The sequence below is a fragment of the Delphinus delphis genome, chromosome 1 (genome assembly GCF_949987515.2).
Source record: "Delphinus delphis chromosome 1, mDelDel1.2, whole genome shotgun sequence".
Taxonomy (NCBI): domain Eukaryota; kingdom Metazoa; phylum Chordata; class Mammalia; order Artiodactyla; family Delphinidae; genus Delphinus; species Delphinus delphis.
Genome location: NC_082683.1, coordinates 100,686,337 through 100,698,564, shown reverse-complemented (window position 1 = coordinate 100,698,564; position 12,228 = coordinate 100,686,337). Strand labels below are relative to the sequence as shown.

Genomic DNA, 12,228 nt, shown 5'->3' with positions numbered 1-12,228 from the left:
AACTATCTTTATAACTGACATTACTACATATTATAAAAACCATCTTTATAACTGTAATTATGACAGTTCAAAAAATATGTATATTTTACTAAAAGGATAATGACATCAGATCTATCAACTTTGTCATTTTGACTGGCCCATCTCACTGTCCCTTATTTCTGAATAAACTAATGAAAATTAAAGTAACTTAAGTTTTCAATCCTTTTAAATTTAAATAATATCCAAATTTAGGACTAATTAATATATTTGGTGGAATACCCAGAAATTCTTGAAAAGATTTTAAAGTATTACAGTTATTTTTAAGTCAAATAATTCATGTACAAAATATCAAAGAATTTTATTCACCAGAATTCTAGGTAGAAGAAAATAGTGTTAATTATTAGAGGTCGGAACTTCAGAAAGTGAACTATGCTTTCCAAAAGACTACTCACTGACTCACTACACAGAAAGTCAAGTTTAAGACAAGTGTGTGGTGAAGGGCAGAGAAGGGAAAAGTGAATTGGTATTGCCAGCCAGGCAGTAAAAACATTTCACATAAAGAAAGCAGAAATTTTTCTGCAGCTCCCTTGATTATAAGAATTGGAGAGATATCTAAGAATGATTTTTAAAAGCATCTTGCCACTCTAAAGATATCCACAACAAATGCAGCTGCTAAGAGAATGAAATTTGGGGAAAGAGAAGAGATAGCTAAAGATCAGTTTAATGAAGCTTTCTTTGGTCTTTGAAGCATTATGCAAAAACTCCTTATCCCAGAGCCTCTTCAAAGAAACCTGTAGTAAAAATCCTATACTATTCCTCGGGGAGGGGAAAGGGTAAGCTGGGACAAAGTGAGAGAGTGGCATGGACTTATATATACTACCAAATGTAAAATAGATAGCTAGTAGGAAGCAGCCGCATAGCACAGGGCAATCAGCTCAGTGCTTTGTGACCACCTAGAGAGGTGGGATAGGGAGGGTGGGAGGGAGACACAAGAGGGAGGAGATATGGGAACATATGTATATGTATAACTGATTCACTTTGTTATAAAGCAGAAACTAACACACCATTGTAAAGCAATTATACTCCAATAAAGATGTTAAAAAAAAAATCCTATACTATTCCTGAAAGCCTTCAAAGTGGAATTGAGATTTCTTTGTACAGGACAATGTAAAGGTTGGCCCTAAAGAATCTAGCCATACATATTTTGTTACAAAGTCTCTATTCCTAAATATTTTTCACATTTGATAATACCTTGTTTTCTAATATCTTCATTTGTTTATCTTTTTTTACGACTTCACATTCAATGCTTCGAGCCTAAAAAACATTATTTGACATCAGATTTTTAAAAAATGTTAACAGAATTTCTATTTTCTGAGTATCTTTTAGACATGGAATTATAAAGCTTAGTCTTATATTTCTACAAAAACATTTATCAGCTCTCCCAGTTTAGTTCAGTAACCTTTTTTAAAAAAGAAATTCTTTTTGTGTCTATATGTCAATGTTCATTATTCTTATCTTAGCATTAATATCACTTTACAATATTTTATTAGCTTTCCCAGTTTATACTGAATTTTTTTAAACTATATATAAATGTTTATAATTTGTTAAATATGTCTTTCACAAACATTTGTTAAACTGAACTTTGTAACAATCCAATGATATAGAAAAGTAGGTATTATTATCCCCACTTTAGAGATGAGGAAACAAAGGCTCAGATAAACTACGTATGAAATAATAAATGTCTGAACTAACGTAGTGGATTGGGATAAAAGAAGAGTGTAATGAATTTCAATGTCAGCCAAAATATCCAAGAAATATTTGTATTTTAAATTCTTTCCAGAAAACTGTTTCAACAGGTAAATTGAAATCCAACCATGGAAAGCTGAAACATGCTATCAATTTGTCTTGCATTTCGTTGTTTTTTTTTTTTTTTTCCTTAACTCATCATTAATATTTTCTACTTTGGTAAAATAAATTTAAGTTCTTAGTGGAAAATTTTTATTTTACATTAAACATGAAATTCATGTTTTTCCCTACACCAACAAAATTAGTGTTTTGAAGCAGCCCTCTGATACAAATTTTAAAGTAGTGAATTACATACCAAGTCTCTAGGAGATTAAATTCATTTTTTTCGGGTTGAATTTAACAAATAAATATGAAACTCAAAGAAAAACTAACTTTTTGAGAAAAATATATGATATAGTCTAAAGAATGTTAGAGAGGCAGCTCTACCACTTCTTACTCATGTAGCTTTTCAAGTTTTTACCCTTTGAAGGCCTGACTTCCTAATTCATAAAATGAGAAAAAAAATGACTTCCAGTTTAAGATAACATACATAATCTAGAATGTTCCTGGTTCATTGCAAGCCCTTAAAAATATAGTTCATCTCATCCTTAGACTATTCCAATAGTCTTAGAGCTCTCCAACGTATAAATAAAATTATGACACTTCTCAGGTGAAAACTCTTCAATAACCTCAAACTCCTAAATATAGCTATGTGGCCTTAAATGATCTACCCTCATTTTCCCCCACCCTCATTTTTCCCCATCTTCATCTCTCCACTCGCATCTCCTCGCCTCTCAGCTTTCCCTCCTCTCTCCACTCTCACCACTATCTTAAACTCCACCTTTCAGCCAAGATAAACTTTGTCTAGTTGCTTAAATATGATGGGCTCTCTCATACTTCATATACAATGTGTGTATGTGTATATGTGTGTGTGTGTGTGTGTGTGTGTGTGTGTAACTTGGAATACTCTTCTTTTCCCTGATATACTTGTGCCCACACCTCTGCCTTCCACTAATTCCTATTAATCAGAGGTTTCAAAATGAATGTTGCTTCTTCCAGGAAGCTTGTCCTGACTCAAGTTTAGATAGATGCCCTTTCCATGGGCTCCAACAGCAATTACATAGAAGACCTATGTTTTGGTCTGGCCAGCATCCTTTCCTGGAAAGACTCTTTCAGTATAAATTTCACAGTAATCCTGCTTAGTTCATAAAGCTTGATGGGGACTGATATGGCTCCAAGGATGGCAATGCAGCTCAGGCTTGGACAGATTACTCTATCCCCTAATTGCAATGAATGGCTCAGGTATAAGTGAGCTAAACTAGGCCAGAGTCCTCTCTAAGATTTTTTTCAGAGCTTTCAAGACTATTTTTTATAGCCTTCCAATTTATTCCAGTGCCTTTCACCTCTCCCTATTCCATTCTCAAAAATTAAAAATGTTACTTGCCTAATGAAAAAACTTAATTGGATACTATTGTCCACCAAAACAAATTAAAAACAAACTTAGCACCCAGAACAGTGCCTGGCACATCGTAGGTAGTCAGTAATATTTGTGGAATGAATGAAAAAACACAGTCAAGGCTTTCACAATCTAGGTTGATCAGCACAATCTATTTTGGCACCCTTTTCTCCCTCTATGTATGTTATATACTATAATCATGTCACATACTTTATACTATTCCACTTTTGTGAATAATCTTCCCTAAAAGCCTTCTTCCTGTCTCAACTCTTTGAAATCATTTCCACCAATGCACAACACAAATTTATTAATCAATTTATCAGTATATTTCATATTACTAAAGTATGAGCCTTTTATTTAGCCTAAAATATAAATCAACATTTATAAATGCTCACTATTTAAAGAAATTTAGAATCATGCCACTATTTCTTCTAGATATAAACCACATAAGCAAAATAACCCAATGTGGCCCCTATTTTTAAGGTCAATAGCCTACAACAGTCCTTGGCCCACTAATTATTTATACAATAGTGTACTTTTTCTTGACACGTGGTATTGCTTTTATGATTTAAAATTTTGTGATAGAACCTTTTATTAAATACAACATACCTTTTCTTCACTCTTGTCCAATTTATATTTAACTTCATCTCCTTTCTGTTTTAGTTCTTCTTTCACAGATTCCAGTTCATTCCTTAAAGAAATAGAAGAGTGATACTGTAATAAAATCTATATTTTCATTTTATTCCCTTTCTGGAATTCCTAAAACGGTCGACTATTTAATTTTTTGTTGGTTTATATTTTCATTTTGTTTGATAATTTTTCATGCATTAATGTCAATAAGCACAATTCTACTCCTACATTTAAATTAATTTATACATTTATTTTGAAATTACTTAGATCTTTATAGCCATTTTTCCATAAAAAAAGAAACTCCTAGATAGGAAAACTTATTTCTTATTTAAGTCAAGATTTCACTTTACTGTTTTCTTAGTCATAAATTAGTCATCATTCTAAGACATAGTCGTAATGTTGTACAGATAAATTAGGGACATACATACCAGTGATTTTAAAGAAGAACTACATGACTGAGATATTTGCGTATACCTGTATCCTTATATATGTACAGAGTATCTCTGGAAACATACACAAGAAACCTAGATACCTCTGGAGAGGGAAACTGGATATCAGGAAGACAAAAGGCAAGCAAAACAGGTTTCTTTCCCCATGTCCTTTTGTCCTTTTGATTTTTACACCACATGCATGTATTATCCTTTCAAACTTTTTTCAATTTAAAATCTGTCTGTTGCATATGAAAACAAGGGTGTTTTGTCTCAGAAGGATACTTAAAGCTATTTCTTTCTTTCTTTTTTTTTTTTTTTGTGGTACGTGGGCCTCTCACTGTTGTGGCCTCTCCTGTTGCGGAACACAGGCTCCGGACGCACAGGCTCAGCGGCCATGGCTCACGGGCCCAGCTGCTCCGCGGCATGTGGGATCTTCCCAGACCGGGGCACGAACCTGTGTCCCCTGCATCGGCAGGTGGACTCTCAACCACTGCGCCACCAGGGAAGCCCTAAAGCTATTTCTAATTGTAGACTCTCTTGTTACTACAACTGATATGTTACTGGGTCTAATGTAAATGCATGGAATAGTATTCAATCACGTGGAATAACTTGGCCTTGTAAGAACTGAATCTAGGATGTTTACTCTTCAACTGAGTTTAAAATTTTTAATTGGCATATTCTTACTTTTCCTAAATATATTTTTATTTACAGTTCTGTAAGTCCATAGAGTAGGCAGATGTACAAAAAGATATTATCCAAACAACTTAAATTCTCTTAAATTAAAAGCAGCCTTTCCCTAAAAAATATCTTCACTTTTTATCCCCAAAATGTACAGTGGCTTAATCACAGATTTAGTCTATAAATAACAGTTACTTCTGAAGAAGAAAAGTAAGCATAAAGGACAAAAGTAATCTTTAGAAGCATAGTAAAAGATGACTTTCCAAATATGGAAAATAGTAACAGTTAAGTGCCAGGCACTGTGCTCAGCACTTTATTCACATTTCCTCATGAAATCCCCAGACAGTCCTATGAGGGAGATATATTAGGTCTAAGGAAATATCAAATAATTTACAATTGTTAAGTTTTAATGACCACATTCTTTAATCAAACAAGTCAAAACTTAATACATCAGAATGTGAGTACAAACAAGAGCCCCCTAATATTTGGAAATCATCTAAATTACTAATGGATTAAAAGGAAACTTAAAATACAAAAACAGATTATTTAGAAAATAATAAACATGAAAACACTGCGTATCAAAAAGCAGGTCACAGATCTACAGTAGTGTTAGAAAGTAAATTGATACCTTGAAATGTTTTTCAGTATTTGAAAAAGAGAAAGATAAACCAAATATCAATATATTGATTTTTAAATATATCAATTTTTAAAGTAACTAAAGAAAATATTAATATTTGATTGCAGGCAGGAAAAAGATTTGTAAGTAAAAAAGCAATGGGAAAAAATTTCAAAAGGAAAGAATTCGATTTAATACAAAATTCTTTAAAAAAACTTCTGTATAACAAAAAAATTACCCAAAGTGAAAGGAAAACAACAGGTTAGGGGAAATATGTGCTTTAAATAAAATAACATAAAGGATTAATATGTTTTTTAAAGCTTAAATGAGTAAGAAAATAATCAAGATATCAAAATATTAGTGGGCAACAGGCATAAGCAATTTACAGAGAAGAAACTCTAGCAAACACACACGAAAAATTCCAAAGCTTACCCAAAACATGAAAATTATAAATCATAAGAACTATGAGTTGTTTCTACCTGTTATATTATCAAATAAATTAATGATAATACCCAAAAGTAATTAAAACATTTGGAACCATCATTTTCATAAAATATTGGTTGTATTGCATGGTTTACAACTGATAAAACCTATTAGAAACCATTGGTCTATAAAAAGTAATTGAAATAATTATTCCTATGACTCAATAAATTCACACTGGAAATTTATCCTATAAGAAAAAAATCTCTATGTCCCAAAATGTTTACTACAGTATTCTTTATGATAGTGAAAAACTGGAAAATGTAAATATCCAAATTAAAATATTGTTATATTCACTTGACTGACTGGCATACAAGCATTAAAATAGATGATTGTGAAAACAACTAGAAACATAGATAATGCTTAAAGTAATATTAAAATTTTTAAATACCTCTTCTAAATTTTCTGGCATATGACTAGTATACTTTCTTAAATAAATATTAAATATTAGAAAGTTTATGATAATTTAAAATTAATTTCTACATCTAATATCACTATTTCAAGCTAAGTATAAAATAGACATTATTACAATTTTATTTTTAAGCAGGATTCCAAACCAATGATTTAAGTCTAATTTTTTATTTTATACTATATTCAACATAAGATTAATGTAAATTAACTACAACAAGTTAATAGAAAAGAAATACTATTTTGGGCCAGTCAAAAAAGGCCAATGCATTAGTCTTGCCTCAATTGTGTTTCTGTCTCTTCCAGATTTTCTATTTGTTTCAACATCCTTTCTTCTTCCTTTTTGCTGTTCTAAAGAAATAATCAGTGCGGTTTATATTAATTATTTTGTTTCAACAAAACTAAAATTGAAATTAATACTCAAGACCTTTATCTGTCTTAAAATTCATTTAGTTATATATAAAGCAAGAGAATGGGTTATTTAACTTATACAGTTCCACACTAGTTTTCCAGCCTTACTCTATTCCCCTAATAATCTCTATATTAGTAGCTAAAAAACTAGTCTTACTTGCTGTTTCCCAGTGATACTTTGAGACTTGCGTCCTTTGTTCATATTGTTATGGCTTCAAGGAATGCTTTTCCACTCATTGCTACCGACTGAACTGATAATTATTCATGTTTTTAAGGCAAAAATCAATGCTGTATTCTCTCTGAAGCCTTCTCTTTCTCTTTCCCCAAGGCAGAAGTGATCCTGTGAACTGTGATAACACTTTGTCCCCCAAACAATACATATACTATTTTAAGCTATTTGAGCATTTATTTTTTTTATTGAGTCATAAACTAAAGAGGAATGATATTTTATTCATCATTGTATGCATATTATTACTACCTCAATATGCATATTTTTCTTCTAAAACAAAGTATTTCGAAGAAAAAGATAATCAGATAATCTAAAATAATCAGACTTTTAAAGCTGGAAGAAACTTTAGAGGTAATCTATTCTAACCCCTTAACTTTACAGTAAGAAAACCAAGTCACTGGGACTTTCTTTTTCAACTCACATTAATATCTTCTTGCTGTTTCTTTAATTCTAGGGCCATATCCCTTGTTTCTTGTGCTAGGTCTTTGTTTTCCAGTGAAAGCCTTTTGCAGCTTGCAGTTAGTTCAGTATTCTTAAGCCTGTTTTTTAAAAAACATGTCATACCAAAATATTTACATATAAAATTATATGATGTGGAATTTTATCCAAAATAATCTTAGGGGAAAGAAAGGAAGGGCTGGGGCTACAAATGAAATAAGATTGGCCATTAGTTAAAAATTTTTGAAGCTGGGTGATAGGTATATGCTGGTTCATTACAATATTCCCTCTTAACGTTGTATATATTTGAAAATTTTCTATAGTAAGTTTTTCAAGATGTTACATATTTCCTTGCATATTCTCCATACCACTTCCCCGTTTATCTTTCACAAATTTTGAAAAGTATTTATTTTTTCAAATAATATTTTCTTTCTAGTAGACTGTCTCTTAGAAACTGTTTCAAATTTCTGATGATTTAATAGCACATGAGACATTAACTATTTTTAATTAAAATATTTTCATTAAAATAAATAAAACTTTGTGCACATGCACAACACTTAAACTGCTCTTACAAGGTCTCAAATATTCTACATTGGAAGAGAGATTACTGCTGTTACTGGTTGCAGCCAGGATCATTTTTAAATGAGGGAAGGGGAGTGTGTGGCTGGCTCTATGGAATGATTTCAGAAGCACCTTTTATCTCCTACTTACTGATACTGGAAACTCATCAAAGAGTTTTAATTAAAAAATGAAAAGTTGAAAAAGCAAATATACCAAGGATAACACAAATTTATATTAATCAGTTCATTCATTAAAAGGAATTTTGGTTAATAGATGAATATTACCCAGAGCTCCTACAAAAGTACTGTTGAAAAGGTACCAGAAAGCTGAGAATGGGAGTTGAAAGAGAAGTGACAAGATGCTGAGTAAATTACTTATTTCTCATTTTTATCTAGAGTTGAGAAGCAACCAGAAAGCAAAAATCATGCTCACCACTAGATTGCCTGCTTCAGTTTAGTTCTCCCTGAGTAACAACACAACAATCATTTCCTCCCACTTTCTCTAGAAATTAAATTTACTAAGTAGGTGAAACAACTAAATATTATGTTTGGACAATGTGAGAAATGAATTTATATTTTGTCAGTTCATCAATACAAACCTATGTAGTAATTTAGTAAAACAATCAAAATAACTAGTTACAACTACAAATGATTATTTTTATGAGGAGCTAAATAATCTCCAAGAAAAGAACATATCGCTCTTCTAATGCAGTTCTCAAGTTTGTGATATATACTCTTCTTATGTCAATAATATGTACCTCCTTTAACAATGAAATTGACACATTATTTTGATCTTTAATCAGAAATAAAACACAACTTTAAGCCTATTCAAAAAAGTATTACACATAATTTACTAATTTAGTATTACCTACTTCGGAAAGTAGTTAATACTTTACAGTATTACAGAAAGCTTAGGAATTGAATACATAAGCTACTTTATAGATAGAAAACATACTTCTCATTTTCAAGCTCAGTTTTCAGCTCTTTAACCTGTTTTGAATAATGCTGTTCACTTGTTGCAATGGCAGTTAACTGTATTTCCAAATCATGTACTTTTTTCTGGAAAATAAACATGTATTATCACAGCAAATGTTTTTACAGTTTTCTCACTTAAGAAGTATGGTCACTCCATGTAAGCAAGTTATATCTTTGGCAAAAATATGTCAAATTTTTAAAATTTAAATTGATTTAATGCCATAGTCATTATAATTTTAAAACAATGAGCAATGACAAATGCAATACTATAAGTAAATTCCATCTTGATATTCTGAAGCTCAAGCAGTAAAATTATATTTACATATTATAAAATACTATTGTCAATTTTATACTACCAAGTAATTAATTTCAATTAAAATGTCACATTTTTAAGAAGAAATGCATTAGTTAATGAAATCAGGCAGTACTTGAAAAACTAAGCTGTTCTTACTATATTAGAAAGACAATTACAATGTAATACTGTAATAGACTGAAAACATACTTTTTAAAAATAAAAGACATTCTAAAATTATAACATGAGCACTATAAAAATTACTATAAGCTAAGAACTTAATAAAGGCTAAAATTTAAATGTATCAATTAAGAAATACTCAAGACATCAAGAAATGTAATTGTTATAAGCCATGGCATTATGTATACTATTGGTATCTAAAATGTTGACCTTTCTCTTCCTCATTATAATATGCAGGTTCTCTAAATGTGCTTTAAATCAATTGTTAGCATACTAAATGTAGCAGGAACACATCTTCCAGAGGAATTTTGTGAAGCAATCTTGCACAAATCTAACAGCCACACCATAATCTACAATGTAAATCTGTATCCTACTAACAAAACACTTGAAAAAAAAATGTATCCTTTTTAAACAAACCTCTCTGGTTTTGAGAAGCCCTGTTAGTTCTTGTTCTGCTCCTTTTAATTCTTCAGCAATCTTCTCAAATTGTTTCTTCTCATCTAAAAGCTTTTGGTTTTCTGCCTATTTAAGGACATTAACAAATCATGACAATCAAAGCACACACACATTCAAAATAATCAAGCTGCTCAAACAGAGTTGTGAAGAGAATTATGAATTTCTCTTTGGCTCAAATTTTTAAAAAAGAGAAAACAAGTCATTAAGTAAATTCCCAAACTAAATATGATAACAGAGGATTTAATGGGCAGAGCCCTGGAATTTTTTATTTAAAAAAAATAAGTCATACAGGTCACTGAATTCAAACCTCACCTTATGCATAAATCACTTTAATTTATTAGCACTTATTACTTAACTCACTATTCTATCAACCCAGTTTGTACTTACATTTTACTAAAATGCTCTTCCTGTAACTTTCATGCAATGGTCATTGTTCTGTGTTCCTTAATCACAAAGTCTAATTCCTCTTTTCACATGATAGCTGAGAAATATTTGAAGAGCTATCATCACTCCTGAACTTTTCTCTTAGCTATTCTAAAATTTCTAATTATTTTTATTATATATTCCTATGGAATGGTTTTATATTGCCTCATTCCTTCAGGATGGGCTCACTTTGTCAACATACCATTCTAAATGAGGTGTCAAGAATTTAATTCAATGTTCTAGACAACCATGGGTCAGCAAACTACAGCTCACAGATCAAACCCAGCCACTGCCTGTTTTTAATAATTCTTTACCATAATATAGCCAACCTAGTTGTTTATGTATTATCTATGCCTGTCTTGCCCTGTAACAGCAAAGTTGAATACCTGCAGCAGAGACCATATGGCCCGCAACGCCTAAAAACTTACTATTGGCCTTTCACATAAAAATTTTGTCAACCTCTGCTCTAGACAAGTCCTATACAACAAAACTTCCTGCAACAATAGGAACATTTTCCATCCTGTCCAATATGGTAGCTATTAGTCCTTCAAATGTGGGCCACTGGAGCTTAGAAACTGACTTGTTAATTTGATTTATTTTAATTAATTTAAATATAACACATTTGGCCAGTGGCTACCATACTGGTTAGCATAGCTCTAGCTACTGAGCAAAACAAACTATAATCTAACCATTAACTCTTTAGTTATGAGTGCTTAATTTCTATTACTTCTTCCTGTTATCCAACAGAGCATAAGATTATGAATTCAATTTTTATTTTGTTTACTTAAGCATGAGATTATAATAATTTTATTAAAGCCTTGCCAATAAGAGGTCTGAGATTAAAAACTATAAAATCCACTAATTGCAGTTATAGAGTTTGAATTTTACCTATAAGCAATGTAGAGCTATTGAAAGTTTTGATATAGCAATATAACATGATCATATTTGTCATTTAAAAAAGATAACTATAGAAATAGTACATAGGAAGACCCAATTATAATCAGGTATATATCTATACCTATATAGATATGTACAAATATCTACAAATATAAAGACTCAAAGATATGCCATGTAAACAATAAACATAAGAAAACTAATGGCCATAATAATATCAGTTAAAACAGACTTCAAAATGAGACAGTATTATCAGAGATAAAGACAGGCATTCAATCATGACCAAAGAGTCAATGCAGCTGGAAGATATAATAGTTATATATAAATGTAAAACATTTAACCGAAATTCAAAATACACAAGGCAAACATTGACAGAATTAGAGAGAAACAGACAATTACAAAATCAAAGTAAGAGATTTTAATACCCATCTTTCAGTAAACAATAGAACTGGACAAAAATCAATCAAAACCAAAAGAGTTTTCACAATACCATCAACCAACTGTACCTAATTGACATTTATAGAACATTCCACCTAACAATAGCAGAGGAAATATTCTTTTCAAGTGCACATGGAGCATTCACTCAGATATACGAGATCATGATTTCTAAAACAAACCATAACAAATTTAAGTAATAATATAGATATACGAGATCATGATTTCTAAAACAAACCATAACAAATTTAAGTAATAAAGTATATTATTTGACCATAATGGAATTATGGTCAAGCTAAAAATGAATAACAGAAATGTAACAGCAAAATCTCCAAATACACAGAAATTAAATAACAGACTTATAAATAACCCCAGGGTCAAAGAATAACTCTCAAGAGAAATCAGAAAATAAATGAAAATGAAAATACAACGTATCAAAATTTGTGGGCTAAAGCTAAAGAGGTGATTAGAG

General features: G+C 30.9%; 1 protein-coding gene across 2 annotated transcripts in view; it reads right to left on the bottom strand.

Moving 5' to 3' along the window:
- SYCP1 (synaptonemal complex protein 1) overlaps positions 1 to 12,228 on the bottom strand; it is a 161,633-nt gene that overhangs the window by 66,620 nt on the left and 82,785 nt on the right. For both annotated transcript variants that reach the window (XM_060006973.1, XM_060006980.1), the window contains exons 16-20: positions 9,966 to 10,070; positions 9,057 to 9,160; positions 7,525 to 7,642; positions 6,744 to 6,814; positions 3,830 to 3,911 (exon numbers count right to left, since the gene is read on the bottom strand). In XM_060006973.1, coding sequence (XP_059862956.1) covers positions 3,830 to 3,911; positions 6,744 to 6,814; positions 7,525 to 7,642; positions 9,057 to 9,160; positions 9,966 to 10,070 — 480 coding nt within the window. The remainder of the gene's footprint in view (positions 1 to 3,829; positions 3,912 to 6,743; positions 6,815 to 7,524; positions 7,643 to 9,056; positions 9,161 to 9,965; positions 10,071 to 12,228) is intronic.